Source organism: Ranitomeya variabilis, chromosome 7 (genome assembly GCF_051348905.1).
Source record: "Ranitomeya variabilis isolate aRanVar5 chromosome 7, aRanVar5.hap1, whole genome shotgun sequence".
Classification (NCBI taxonomy): domain Eukaryota; kingdom Metazoa; phylum Chordata; class Amphibia; order Anura; family Dendrobatidae; genus Ranitomeya; species Ranitomeya variabilis.
The window spans coordinates 22,916,547-22,931,600 of NC_135238.1; the positions used below are offsets into that span (position 1 = coordinate 22,916,547).

At 43.2% G+C, this 15,054-nt stretch overlaps 1 protein-coding gene across 6 annotated transcripts in view; it reads left to right on the forward strand.

Annotated features, from left to right (window-relative positions):
• Nucleotides 1-12,940, forward strand: part of GRID2IP (Grid2 interacting protein) — a 66,201-nt gene extending 53,261 nt beyond the window's left edge. For all 6 annotated transcript variants that reach the window (XM_077274489.1, XM_077274494.1, XM_077274490.1 and 3 more), the window contains 13 exons: nt 778-878; nt 1,517-1,622; nt 1,709-1,998; nt 3,074-3,496; nt 3,863-3,950; nt 4,643-4,720; nt 6,125-6,321; nt 6,546-6,701; nt 8,519-8,605; nt 9,417-9,546; nt 9,696-9,814; nt 10,415-10,579; nt 12,322-12,940. In XM_077274489.1, coding sequence (XP_077130604.1) covers nt 778-878; nt 1,517-1,622; nt 1,709-1,998; nt 3,074-3,496; nt 3,863-3,950; nt 4,643-4,720; nt 6,125-6,321; nt 6,546-6,701; nt 8,519-8,605; nt 9,417-9,546; nt 9,696-9,814; nt 10,415-10,579; nt 12,322-12,387 — 2,006 coding nt within the window. In that variant the 3' untranslated portion in view covers nt 12,388-12,940. The remainder of the gene's footprint in view (nt 1-777; nt 879-1,516; nt 1,623-1,708; nt 1,999-3,073; nt 3,497-3,862; nt 3,951-4,642; nt 4,721-6,124; nt 6,322-6,545; nt 6,702-8,518; nt 8,606-9,416; nt 9,547-9,695; nt 9,815-10,414; nt 10,580-12,321) is intronic.
• The last annotated feature ends 2,114 nt before the right edge of the window (nt 12,941-15,054 follow it).

The window sequence follows — 15,054 nt, forward strand, 5'->3', positions numbered from 1 at the left end:
TCCCCCTATATACATTACACTGTTCTTTAGGATGAGGTCACTTGCTTGCAAAATTTGGCCGCATATTGTGCTCGATTTCCTTCCAAGATGGTAGATTTCCAGTCTTGGGCCAAACTATTATTTGTGCGCTTTGTAACCTATATCGAATACTACCCACAGTAACAAAAATAAAACAAGAAAACCATAGATTAAGAAAAAGGAACTTATGGCTCAGGCTAAGTCCTGGCTCTGTAACTAAGCCACACACCTTCCTATGTCCGAAAATGAAGAGAATTGGAATTATAGAGTTTATTGCGCCTTTAAGAGAAAGTTATAAAGAGTGAACATATGCACGATATGATAGATACATCATACACATTTTCCTTAAAGGGGATCTGTCCCTTGAAATAAATATGGACGTTTGTAACATGATGTGAAAGCCACTGTTCTCCTGAATCCGGCGATGTTTTTCTTATCATCCTACGCCTCTCCGTTCCTGAGATATGACCTTCTCTTCTCTGTATGTAAATCTAGTCTTGTTTGCTAAGTGGGTGTGGCCTTCAACTCTTCTCTTCTAAAGGTTCACGCCCAATCAGCTATCAAGACTAGATTTACATACAGGGAAGAAAGGGCCATATCTCAGGAACGCAGAGGCGCAGGAACAAAAGAAAAACATCGCCGGATTCAGGAGATTAGCGGCATTAAGTCCAGGATAAAAAATATATATTTATGGTAAGCGACAGATACCCTTTAAAGATCCACGTTTGTATAATAAAGTAGTATGTTTGTCTTATACAGTCTATCAGTGTGACCCAATGGAAGTTACCCCTCGCCTGACCTCAGGAGAGAGACAAGCGGGAGATGGGACGTCGTTACCCGAAACACCGAACCCCAAAATGGTCTGCACTATTTTTATATGACTGTGTATGGTGTTAAATTGTTCATTTTGGTTGTTAGTGGTCAGTAATATATGAAATTTACTTACTTACCTTGTATAACATTAACATGTTGTCATCAGAATCTCTCAGTAGTGCAGCCTCAGGCTTTGGACCCGTTAGGGGTTTATTCCCATGTTTTTTTAAATTAATATTTTTGAATAGAGCTTGGAACAAAAATCACTTTTGCATTTGACTGTGTATTAAAATCTGCCTCCGTTCCCGAGATACTAACACTTCTCTTTTGTATATAGCTCGTTGCCTAGGAAACCGACCACCGCTGCTGTCTAATGTGTAAGCTGCCTAGGAATAGGAGGTATCAGCGCGCTCCAGTGATCGCGGCCAGCTTTTAAACACATACAAAGGAGCTTATAAGCACTCTGCATGTTCAGCCACCAACTGCTAGACAGCAGCAGTGGTCGGTCTCCTAGGCAACAAACTGTAAACAAAAGAAAACTGTTAATATCTCAAGAGCAACTGAAAATTCTAACAAACAGTAAATTGGAAAACTGCTCAATTTTACAAGAAATATCTGATAATGTCCATCTATGAAGATGAAGAATTACCCCTCTTTAATATTTTTGCATTCCTTTCATTGTTAGATGTCGGCTGTTTACGCAGAATTAGAGAATCGCTTCATTAATAACATGCCGGGTAAGCTGAGCAGCTTGAGATCCCGCGGGTCATGTAACGTCTACCACACCACAGGTACCAGCACCGCACCCGCACGGGACGTCATACGTGGGTCCTGCCTTGATTTCGTGTAATGGAACATATGCCCTTTTTGCATTTAGGAGAGCGTAAGTTGGCACAGGCTAATCATTGGCAAAATTCCGTGCCACCCTCTGACCCGTGCCCGCCACGACCACCCAGTGCCCCGTCGCCCAGCAGCTCCGAATCTAATCCTTATGTCAGCCTGGATGGAAGTTTACCACCGTCGCCAACTCACAGGAAGATGTTCACCTTCTCACGACCGAGCCGCTCCCGGGACACCGACCGATTCCTGGACGCGCTCAGCCGCCAACTGGGACGGAATCTAACAATCACCGATCAGTTTCTCACCCCGGAGAACGACTACGAAGAGGTGATGGACCTGAATGAGTCGCGTTAAGCTGAGGTTGGGGAAAATGTTTCCACATGACATTGGCTGCTTTTTTCCCCAAAACAGTGCCCCCCCCTGTCTACAGGTTGTATGTGGTATTGCAGCTCAGACCCCAATCATTCATGTTAATTGAGCAGACCTACAATAATAGACACAACCTGTAGCCATTTAGACTCTTAAGGTTCCCACATTCCTTCCATAGCTATCTCTACACCCCAAAACACATGCACACTCTTCTCAGCTAAGCGTGCATGTGTTTTCAATGAGGAGAGAAAGTTGTTACCAGACAACTCTGGCAGCGACTTATTTTCCTGCCAATGAAAGGATTGGACATGGCAATGCAATATGTCTGATCCTTCTCTTCCCTGACATCATAGGAGAAGTCTTAGGAGGCCTCCATCATTGGGCCTGCAAAGATAGCTGGGTTTCGATTACTTTTCTCTTGGGAGCCTTTAAGAGGAAACCCTGGGCAAAAATGATAGGTTTAAAGGGATGGCGCATGACACAGGGATTCAGACTACACTAAAAACATCCCTGTGTCATGCTCTGACCCCTATAGATATTGCATCAGTTTTGTCTTGAGTGCTCCTTTAAGAAACTTGGTAGACTTGTAGGGGTCAGCGCGTGACCTCTTCTTCTCTAAAGAAGAGCACTTGACCTCTTCTTCTCTGGACGAGTGAGCACTTGACCTCTTCTCCTCTGGATGGATCAGCACTTGACCTCTTCTTCTCTGGATGGGTCAGCACTTGACCTGTTCTTTTCTGGACGGGTCAGCGCTTGACCTCTTCTTTTCTGGGTGGGTCAGCACTTGACCTCTTCTTCTCTGGACGGGTCAGCACTTGACCTCTTCTTTTCTGGATGTGTCAGCACTTTGACCTCTTCTTCTCTGGATGGGTCCGCACTTGACCTCTTCTTTTCTGGATGGGTCAGCACTTGACCTCTTCTTCTCTGGATGGGTCAGCACTTGACCTCTTCTTTTCTGGATGGGTCAGCACTTGACCTCTTCTTCTCTGGATAGATCAGCACTTGACCACTTCTTCTCTGGGCTTCTCTGCAGATGAGCTTCCAAGATGACCATCTGAGCTGCGCCCCACACGAAGTGAGCACGACCAGCGAGTCGACGGGCAGCAGCGAAGACGGCAGCTCACTCACCTATTCATCAGTATCTGACCACATCCCACCACCACCACACAGCCCGCCTCCCCCGCCCCCTCCTCCGAATCTGAGAGGAGATCCGGCCCGCAAAAAGGAAATATCCAAAACTGTGCCCTCTTCCTTCTCTCGAAACATGGGAAGTTGTAAACAGCCACCTTTACCTCCAGCCCCTCCACCTCTTCCAATACCACCTGTTCCCCCTGCTCCACCCCTGGAGCCCCTGACACATCGTGGCATGCATCGGCGAAGTGAATCCAGCCACATGAGCGTGAAGAGACTGCGCTGGGAGCAGGTGGAAAATTCGGAAGGGACAATATGGGGGCAGGTACGTTCTTCTGTTCCGGTGGGTTGGGGGCAGATGACATGACATCCTAGTTCTAGAGGCTAAGAGGGGCTGAAAAAGTACTTGTGACATATGAATATACATATACATATTAATTTATCTCTCTGGAGGACTGGACATGCAATACCTTAGGTTTCCTGCAGGGGAGCTGTAGAAAAACTTAATATGTAAAATACCAGGTTCCTTCAAAGATGACGTCTGATCACTGGGGGTCCTAGCAGCAGTACACACTTTGACATTGCAAAAAACTGAATGCCCCTTTACTTTACACCATTTATATATAATGGAGCTGCTGGGATTTGTGGTGTGTTCAGTTCTTTTTCCTCCAATAACTTTATCTTTCTTCAGTTGGGGGAAGATTCAGACTACGAAAAACTGAGTGACATGGTGAAGTATCTGGACCTGGAGCTGCACTTCGGTACCCAGAAAACAGCACGTAAGCAGAGAACAGAGCATTATGCACCCCGCGGTGTCACCAGTGCTGACATGTAAATGCTGCCGTCATCCCTGGTTTTGCTGTGATGCCGCGCAAAAGTCTGAATTAATTATTTCAAGAACGTGGAAACTTTTGAAATCTTGTATAAATGTTTTTTCATTGCTCAGATGCATCTAAAATAAAAAAAAATATTAAAATTCAAACTTTTAATTTTGTGCATACAGCTTCCTATCCCTACCTATGTGTCTCCATGGTAACAGACTACAAACAAACTCTGTGTAGTCAGATCCTCCCTTTCTTCTGTTCCCTATATATATTTGGTAGGAAGGGGACAAACGGAAGTGACAAGGCCCGGTTCAGACTTCTATATTGCACAGTGTGCACGCGGACCACGCGGATCCTGACCCAAACTAATAACCTCATCGATACCTACGAGGCTGTTGGTTCGGGGCAGGAGAGCCGCGGTCAGTCCGGCATTTACACTGTGAAACACGGACGTCAGAATGGGGCATTAGACTGCAGTCTGTGATCATGGAGACGCATCGCTCCGCACTCGAGCTGCGTACGATAGCAGACTTGTAATAAGGGCTGATTACAGTACTGCCTCTTTTCACATTTTAATAGCAGTTGAACAGTAATAAAGAAAATATATATGTCGCTGATATGGACTTTCATATTTTTTTTTTTTACAGTCCTCCCGGTAATGCCAGAATCCATGAAAAACAAAGGTGCTGTTGAAATTTTGTCTCACAAAAAGGCCTACAACACAGGTAGGAAAGTACTGGAAACCGTCAGTGTAAGGGAGGCATGTATGAAATGCCATAATTCACACTGAACGCCGACAATACAGCCTGCATTATACTCCAGAGCTGCATTTATAATTCTCCAGACTGCAAAGCTAAAATCTCCTGCCAGTGTTTGGATAGATATTCCTCTGGTAATTGTCATAGTCAGTAAGTAAATTAAGTAATGTATACACACTAGCAGAATAGTGCGTGCAGCTCTGGGGTATAATACAGGATGTAACTCAGGATCAGTAATGTAATGTATGTACAAAGTGACTGCACCAGCAGAATAGTGAGTGCAGCTCTGGAGTATAATACAGGAGGTAACTCAGGATCAGTAATGTAATGTATGTACACAGTGACTGCACCAGCAGAATAGTGAGTGCAGCTCTGGGGTATAATACAGGATGTAACTCAGGATCAGTAATGTAATGTATGTACAAAGTGACTGCACCAGCAGATTAGTGAGTGCAGCTCTGGGGTATAATACAGGATGTAACTCAGGATCAGTAATGTAATGTATGTACACAGTGACTGCACCAGCAGAATAGTGAGTGCAGCTCTGGAGTATAATACAGGATGTAACTCAGGATCAGTAATGTAATGTATGTACAGAGTGACTGCACCAGCAGAATAGTGAGTGCAGCTCTGGAGTATAATACAGGATGTAACTCAGGATCAGTAATGTAATGTATGTACACAGTGATTGCACCAGCAGAATAGTGAGTGCAGCTCTGGGGTATAATACAGGAGGTAACTCAGGATCAGTAATGTATGTACACAGTGATTGCACCAGCAGAATAGTGAGTGCAGCTCTGGGGTATAATACAGGATGTAACTCAGGTTCAGTAATGTAATGTAATGTACACAGTGACTGCACCAGCAGAATAGTGAGTGCAGCTCTGGGGTATAATACAGGATGTAACTCAGTTTCAGTAATGTAATGTATGTACACAGTGACTGCACCAGCAGAATAGTGAGTGCAGCTCTGGGGTATAATACAGGAGGTAACTCAGGATCAGTAATGTATGTACACAGTGATTGCACCAGCAGAATAGTGAGTGCAGCTCTGGGGTATAATACAGGATGTAACTCAGGATCAGTAATGTAATGTATATACACAGTGACTGCACCAGCAGAATAGTGAGTGCAGCTCTGGAGTATAATACAGGATGTAACTCAGGATCAGTAATGTAATGTATGTACACAGTGACTGCACCAGCAGAATAGTGAGTGCAGCTCTGGGGTATAATACAGGATGTAACTCAGGATCAGTAATGTAATGTATGTACACAGTGACTGCACCAGCAGAATAGTGAGTGCAGCTCTGGGGTATAATACCGGATCAGTCATGTACATGGTGGAGTGATCTTGTACCCTGTCTTCCAGCTATCCTGATTGCACACTTAAAGCTCTCGCACCAGGAGCTGCGCCACATTCTGATGACGATGGAGAACGAGCGCCTGGAGTCCTCACATATTAAGCAGCTGTTGCTTTATGCTCCGGGGGAGGAGGAGAGGAAGCATTTTCAGTCTTATACTGGGAGTCCCAGTAAGCTGAGCGAACCCGACCAGTTTGCCCTTCACGTAAGTCGGCAGCAGTCGGGATTCTTGTAAATCTTCATGATTCTTTGAATTCTTCTGACACCGAGACTTAAAGACCCCAAATTCGTCAAGGCTGGCATTTGGAAGGGTCCGCTGGACTCGTCACAGATCCATTAAGAGGGTCTTCTTTCAGACTTCATGTGTCTACCTACCACCCACCAATGGTTGTATAATAACAGATCTCCGTATTTTGGGGTCTCCTTTAGATGATGCAAGTTCCGGACTATAAGATGCGGCTGAGAAGTCTCCTCTTTAAGAGCACCTTGCAGGAGAAGACGGAGGAGATCCGGGCCAGCTGCGAATGCGTCCTGAAGGCTTCCACCGAGCTGAGGACCAGCAAGAAGCTGGCGAAGATCCTGGAGGTGAGCGGGCGGCCCCCCGTCCTGCAGCCGTGCCCCCGTCCTGCAGCCTTCCCATTATTATATATGGGTGAGACTACAAATCCCAGCATGCCCTGACGGACTGTGACTGAGTGGGCCTGCTGGAGCCTTATCAGGGCATGCTGGGAGTTGTAGTTCCTCGCGCTCCGTCTCTTCTGTTGCATTAGTATGACAAAGGGATGATGCCCATAATAGTCCACATGGTTCTGTATGATCCGTTATCACCGCGTCGGGGCAGATTATCCTCCCCGGAGACGACATTTATTCCCGGGTTGATAATGTTCCGCTTTTATTGCCCGATGTTCATGAAGAAATCATTAATTGGCATTTCCTGCCAACTTCTCTTAAGCCATATTGATCTGGAAAGTAAAAGTTGCTGATTCGGCGCTGTCCGCTAAGACGGAGGCGGGGGAAGGGATTATGACCAGAAGCGATGACGACGCTTATATATATTTTCTACACATCCTAAATAATACCACCATACAGTTACCAAATAACACCGCTCTATATGTAACAGATGTCACAATACTGGTACTGATCATCTCATGGAGGCGGGCTTTTAGTTTCAGGCAGTCTTGTCATTGGACAGTGGCAGGAGCAAGGGAAGTGAGGGGAAAGATAGTTCCTGCACCTATAGTTCTGACAGAATGCTAATGAAAATGAACCTGCCAATAAAAAGTAGGTGGCAAGTATCACACTATGAGAATTGTGACATATTAGACTGGTCTGTGCACCCGGAGCAGATTCACCCTGTTCTACAGCACTAATGTAGTCTGCAGTATTATCTTAAAGGGAACGTTTCTTCCACAGGAATGATCCTAGACGTGGAGTTTCCTTCCTGAGATCAGATAGTATAAGGTCCAGTCTCCTCTTCTTTTAGCTGGAGCAGTAAGACTTCTTTTTTTTCTGGAGGACTCGGCACCTCTATGCATTAAACCGATCACCTATCTATTTGAATAGGATTGTGTAATTCTCCACTTGTCCTGCGGAGGTGCTGCAGGGAAATGTATCAGGTGTAACAATGCACATATATATATATATATATATATATATATATATATATATATATATGAGATGTGACCTCGTTATGATGCAGCAGTGCCATCCTCTATAATTACCGAGGGCACTGCTGGGTCTGTGGCCCGCTCCGTGCCAGCTGTATGCCAGTCTCTGGTCGGTTATTACTACCCGCGCACTCTGGCATTAACCGCCACGGTGTGAATAACATGGAGGAATCTTGCTGAGCAGATGGAAGAAGAGGACGGGCGGGTAACAATTAACTGGGCGAGTGTTTTCTAAAAAAAAAAAACTTCTTACTTAATGACTCTTGTCTCTGAAGTCAGCACATTATCCGTGTCAATGGACGCCTCCTCCTATCACCTTTTTTTTTTTTTTTGCTGCAGCTCCTGCACTGTGTGTCATGGTGTAGTTTGACAATCCATAGGATATGTAAACTTTTGGCACCGGTTTTATTGTTCTGGCATATGTAGATTAAAAAAAAATCAAACCGAAATAAAAATAATTCTTTACCGTTTTGTGTTCGCAGCTCCCAGGCAGATTAATGCGTCTCCATGGTTACAGACTACATATGAATGCTTTCTGTAGTCTGATAGAACATGGCTCTTATCAGATGTAAAGAAATATTCCCATCTATCTCTCTCTCGTATAGACTGTCACTTAATAAGTGGTCATGGGGGGAGGTGGCACCTCTCGGACCCCCATCGATCCTGAGAAATAAGGGGGTGATTAGTATATATGTATATCTGACGTGCTATATGATTTATACTTTGCCGCTACAGTTCGTTCTGGCGATGGGAAACTATCTGAACGACGGACAACCCAAAACCAACAGGACGACTGGGTTCAAGATCAACTTTCTGACGGAGGTACTGTGTGTAACATGCCACATACTCATTTAAAGGGATATATTTAAAGGGGTTTTCCCACAAATAAAGTACATTGTAATTAATAGATTTTGGAATAATAATAAGTTCCACAATTGGATGCGTTTAAAAAAAACGTTCCTGTGCTGAGATAATCTTACAAATGTGCCCCTGTATGTACTGTGTAATGGTCGTGTCTGGCCGTACAGGAACATGGACTGATCATACCATATCTCCTGGGCAGGGGAGGAAGCAAAAGAGAGGATACAGACAGGACAGAAAGGGATCACCGCTGATTCTTTTTGTGAGGCAAAACACTTCACTGCCTGTTTTTAAACAATTTTTTACGTGAATGAATTATTTGTGATCCCCTGCTGTTCTGTCTGTATACTCTTTTTTTCTCCACCCCCTGCCCATGAGATGTGGTATGATCAGACCATGTTCCTATATGGTCAGACACAGCCATTACACAGTACACAGCAGGGGCACATTTATGAGATTATCTCAGCACAGGAACATTTTTTTAGAACACATCCAATTGTGGAAATTATTGTTATTCCCAGATGTATTGATTAAAATGTTGAATAAAATTAACTTTGTTTGTGGGAAAACCCCTTTAAGTTCTGCCTTTAATTAACATTAACATAAAAATTAGACGTTTTTGGGATCCAATTGACAAACAGCGAGAACAGAAGAAATACACAGACTTGTCCGAAGGCATTCTGGAGTGTTCGTTTATTTATACCCTTGTATATACATAAAGGCGGTTCATACATAAATTTTTTTAACTCATTTTTTTTATGTATTTCCACAGCTCAACACCACAAAGACAGTAGACGGGAAATTCACCTTTTTGCACATACTCGCCAAATCCCTCAGCCAGCATTTCCCCGAGCTGCTAAGCTTTGCCAAGGATCTCCCCACTGTGCCTCTCGCTGCCAAAGGTAGTCTGTACTCTGAGCTGTAGCGTCTGTTTTTTTTTTTTTCCTGAGGCCACCACTAGAGGGAGCTCTTTTTACAGCTCGCATTGAGTTTAGCAGTGAGCTCCCCCTAGTGGTGGGTGCAGATAACTAATCATTTATTTTTTCTTCAGTAAACCAGAGGTCACTTACTGCTGACCTGAGTGACCTACATGTGACTATTCAGGAGATTAAAAACGCTTGCGGCCGGATGACCAGCTCCCACGAGGACAAGTTCCCCCTCACTATGAGTGTATCCACTCTATGTACAATCACTAAGTATGAGGCTGTGTCAGGATCACACAGTAGGAAGCACAACTGCAATATATTCGTATTGATTTCTATATTATAGAACTTTCGGCATACATTAAAAATGTGAAAACCGCTTGTAAATATCTTATTTCTATGCTGAGATATAATGACTTGAAGTTGCAGGCCCAGAACCTGAGGCTGCACTACTGAGAGACTCTAATACCATTCCCCCTCCTAACTTCTGTCATTTGGTTCAGGTGTCATGTCGTCATGGAGACAACAGTGGATTCAAATCACCAAATGCAACTAGCAGACATTGAAAGGGGACTTATTATAAGACTCTCTCAGTAGTGCAGCCTCAGGTCTTGGGCCTGTAAATCCAAAGTGTTATATCTCAGCACAGAAATAAGATTTTGAAGAACGGTTTTCAAATTTTTAATGTACATTAAAGGTTCTATAAGTCTACTCTGTTTTTTTTTTATTTCCTCTCTCTTCCTATATTTGAGGGTGACATACTCTATGTTCCATCATTTTGGTGTCATCTTAAAGTCTCATATCTCATTGACCGATACTTTGAAGGATCCTTAACATCACTCCTCAGACATTCCTTGAGAACACATTCCCTTTAATGCAGAGTCTGGACACAATGCAGCATCGGGCCATGGAGGAGTTCTTTAAAGTCTGCTCCTACTTCGGGGAGGACCCCAAGGGCTCTACCACCGATACTTTTTTTGGAATATTTGCTGATTTTATCAGCAAGTTTGAGGTAAGACAACATTGTATTACTTATTAGCAAACATGATACTTAAAAAGGCCATTTTTATTCAATGTTCTTAGTTCGCAATGGCAAAGCTAAAAGAGCTGTCTATGCAGAACAGAAATATTATCACCAAGCACAAGCAGTCTACTGGGGAGAATGCTTTTTCCAAAGATCTTGGCATCACAGCTTCAACAGTTCCAAATGGTATCAAAAAGCTGTCTGTCTGAGTAAACTAAAAACTATCATCACCAAGCACAAGCAGTCTAAAGGGTACAATACTTTTTCCAAACACTTTGGCATCTCGGTATTAACAAAAACAAATGGTATCAATAGTAGTTCTGTCTTCTCAGACAGCAAACATCTTCATTTGTACCTGTTGATGCCAAGGTCTTTGGAAAAATTATTGCAGCATTTAGACTGCTTGTGCTTGATGAGCAAACATCTTGATAATATTTTGAACTGATGAAGCTGGGATGTTATGGGCTTTGGAAAAAGTAGCACACTCTTTAGACTGCTTGAGCTGCTTATGATAATATTATTACTGGTCTGCTCAGACAACACATTTTTTTATATCATTTGGAACTGTTGAAGCCGGGATGTCAAAGTCTTTGGAAAAACTATTGTACGTTTTAGACTGTTGTGTTTAATGATAATAGTATTTCTGTCTGCTCAGATAGAAAACAGACAGCAAAAAGTATGATACATATTTAGACTGCTTGTGCTTGGTGATAATTTTATTACTAGTCTACTGAGACAGCAATCTTTTTAAAACCTTTTGGAACTTGTTGAAGCTGTCATTCTAACGTCTTAGGAAAAAACTATTGTACCCTTTCGAATGCTTGTGCTCAATGATAAGAGGTTTGCTGCCTGAGCAGACAGAAATACTATTATCACTAAGCACAAGCAGTCTAAAAGGTACAGAACTTTTTCTAAAGACATTGGCATTTCAACTTCAGCCGTTTCAAATTATTAAAAAATTCATGTTTGACAGGCCAGTAATAATATTATCACCAAGCATAGCAAATCTAAAAGGTATTATACTTTTTCCAAAGAGCTTGGCATCCCAGGTTCATCAGTTCAAAATGTTATCCAGATGTTTGCTGCCTTAGCAGAAGAAAAGTACTATAGTCACCAAGCACAAGCACTGTGAAGGCTACAATACTGTTTTTCAAAGATCGTGGCATCCCAGCATCAACAGGGCCAAATGAAGACTTTTTCTGTCTGAGCAAGCCAGAAATACTGTTATCACCAAGCACAAGCAGTCTAACAGTGTACAGTACTTTTTCCAAAGACCTTTGCATTCCAGCATCAACAGGTCCAAAGGAACAAGTTGAAATACTCACAATACAGTCAAGGCCCTTCCAGGACAGGGTGAAAAAAGGAATATTGATGAGAACCTTACAAAATGTGGTTGAAATTTGGCCAAGATACCGATTACCACATATAAGAAACTTCAGCTCATTTCTTTTGTTGAATATGTTTGGACAAGATAGTAAAAGTTTTTCCCCAAATCACAAATTGTCTCCCTATCTATGAGACAGGGGATAACTTGCTGGTCGCTGGGAAACTTGACCTTGAGGGCCCCCAACGATCTAGAGAACAGCTCACGGCTATTTTCGGCAGTCCCATAGGCAATGAATGGGGGCAACTTGTGATTTTGTCAAAAACCCTGTAAAATATCCTAATCATTAACAGTTCATACATTGCCATTTAACCCCTTCAATTCCGCTCTTTTACATTTTATCCAGAAAGCCTTCGGGGACCTTCAGTCAGGAGACGCCCAGCTCCCTCCAGGGAACATGCCCGTCTGGTAAGAATTGACTTCGGTGCCAGACAAGAAGGTGACAATTTATGCTCTGGGTCCCCGGCGGCCGGGCAGGAGCCCTCGGCTTGGATATCCTGTTTGCAGAAGAGGAAGCATAGAAGCCCCGGATGTGAGCACAAAACACCCGTCCTGGCAGTACGGTCCGGTTTGGCTCAAGGACAGAACCGCGAGCAGCACACAAAGCTCTGCAAAGTCCTACGCGAGGTATCTGAAGGACCTGTACAGAAGGAAGCAATGCAATCCACTCGATCACCCCCCTCCTCCCCAATTTATGTTACCGCAAGGCCTCCTATTTGGGACATTTACGCACTGTCTCCCCATAGGCTGCACTGGCACCCGCCTCCACCTCCCATCCAATCGTTTCTCCTCATTTACGCGCATACAGCAGATTCTAGATCAATATATCCCCTGTGCCTCCCCCCCAGCACCCTTATAAAGACCCCTAAATATAGGAATATATATATGTTCTAAATCTACCGTGTAATTTTACACTGGACTTCTTCTTGTAAGCTGCAGGAATAAAGAAATACGTATTTATTACATTTCCTATACTGTTGTGTCATTTTTTTCGGAGGAAACAGAGGCTTATTTCTAGCAGGTATGACACCGCCTGCAGGACATTGGGTGTACTACAAGATAATACTCTGAGCATTTTGAGTAGATCCGGCACGACGTGGCCCTAAAAATCAGAATAAGCGCCAGGATTCACAGGGCTTCCATCTGGCAACCATGGACTACCTACCTGGCTGCTGGACCAGAGTTAATTTGCTCATCTCTAGCAAAAAAATGTATAGTTTTGGTACTGCCCCTTTAAGGGTATACTGCAATACCAGATACAACCTGTGCACAAGAGAGGCGCTGATTTTTGAAAAAGCAGGTAAAGATAAAACCTACACGTGTGATAAGAAGAGCAAGTTTTATATTGCCTTTTTTACTTTTTTTTATTTTTGACTATTTTTGTACAGGGACTGGCATATTGTTATAGTGAATGTCGCAGAAGGAGATTAATCACCAGAAATGGTGGAATTATGATACAATGATGCTTAAAAGTTTGTGAACCCTTCAGTATAAATTTGACCTTAAACTACATCAGATTTAACATTAGCTAATGTGAGAGAGGCCTTTAGTCGCTTAGAGGTGACCTTGGGTTCCTTTGTGGCCTCACAGAATATTATATACCTTAGTCTTGGAGTGATCTTTATTGGTTGATCACTCTTGGGGATGGTAACAATGGTCTCGGATTTCCACCATTTGTGTACAATATATCTGATTGTGGATCGATGGAGTCCAAACTCTTTAGAGATGTATTTTTAAACTTTTCCAGCCTAACGAACATCAACAACACTTCTTCTGAAGGCCGTCAGAAATGTCCTTTCTTCGTTCCATCATACGCTTCTACTAACATGAAGATCAGAAGTTGATCGATCCCTATTCTTACTAGAAAACAGGTCGCCCACTCACAACTGATTGTCCTCCCATTGATTGAAAACACCAGACTACGCAGATAAATTAAAGGTTCACATACCTTCACCATTCACAGACATGTAATATTGGATCATTTATCACAAAGTCTGGTATTTTGGACTCATTTGCTTGATTTCGGACATGTGGTGAAAACCTTTAGGCCAACTTTTTGAAGAAATATGGAAAATTCTGATGGGTTCACAAACTTTCCAGCACCACTGTAGATGTTTGCTTTGGCAGCGGTGAAGCCTTCGGCGATGGTAAGTTTCCATGTAATTGCTCACTTATGGTTATTCATTGCAGCCACTGAGTAATGTGTATCCAGCGGGGATCTGAGCCGGGCCGGGAAGATCCTTCGCTGCATATTAGACCCAATGCAGGTTCCTAAAATCTCAGTAACTGGTGAAACTGGTGCCTCCACCTGTGATGTCATCGCAAGATGATTACATGATTATATTCCTGCTGAATATTAGCTTCCATTATTGAGACACGCCCAAATGGGACTTATTTCTAGAGATTTGCATATTCATAGCATACACTGCTCTTCCTCATCATAGGGGGTCCAGGAGTTGTCCCAGAAACAATAGTCACCCCCCCTTATCCACAGGATTGATAAATCTATGATCATGGGTGTCTGACGGCTCAGACAGGATCCACCATTCACAATAGGTGATGTCACAGCTCACCTCCTCCTCCTGTACAATGACTGATAACACCTCTATATACAGTAGATAACACAGGATCCACCATTCACAATAGGTGATATCACAGCTCACCTCCTTCTCCTGTACAATGACTGATAACATCTCTATATACGGTAGATAACACAGGATCCACCATTCACAATAGGTGATATCACAGCTCACCTCCTCTCCCTCCTGTACAATGACTGATAACACTTCTATATACAGTAGATAACACAGGACCCATCATTCACAATAGGTGATGTCACAGCTCACCTCCTCCTCCTGTACAATGACTGATAACACCTCTATATACAGTAGATAACACAGGATCCACCATTCACAATAGGTGATATCACAGCTCACCTCCTCCTGTACAATGACTGATAACACCTCTATATACAGTAGATAACACAGGATCCACCATTCACAATAGATGATGTCACAGCTCACCTCCTCCTCCTGTACAATGACTGATAACACCTCTATATACAGCAGATAACACAGGA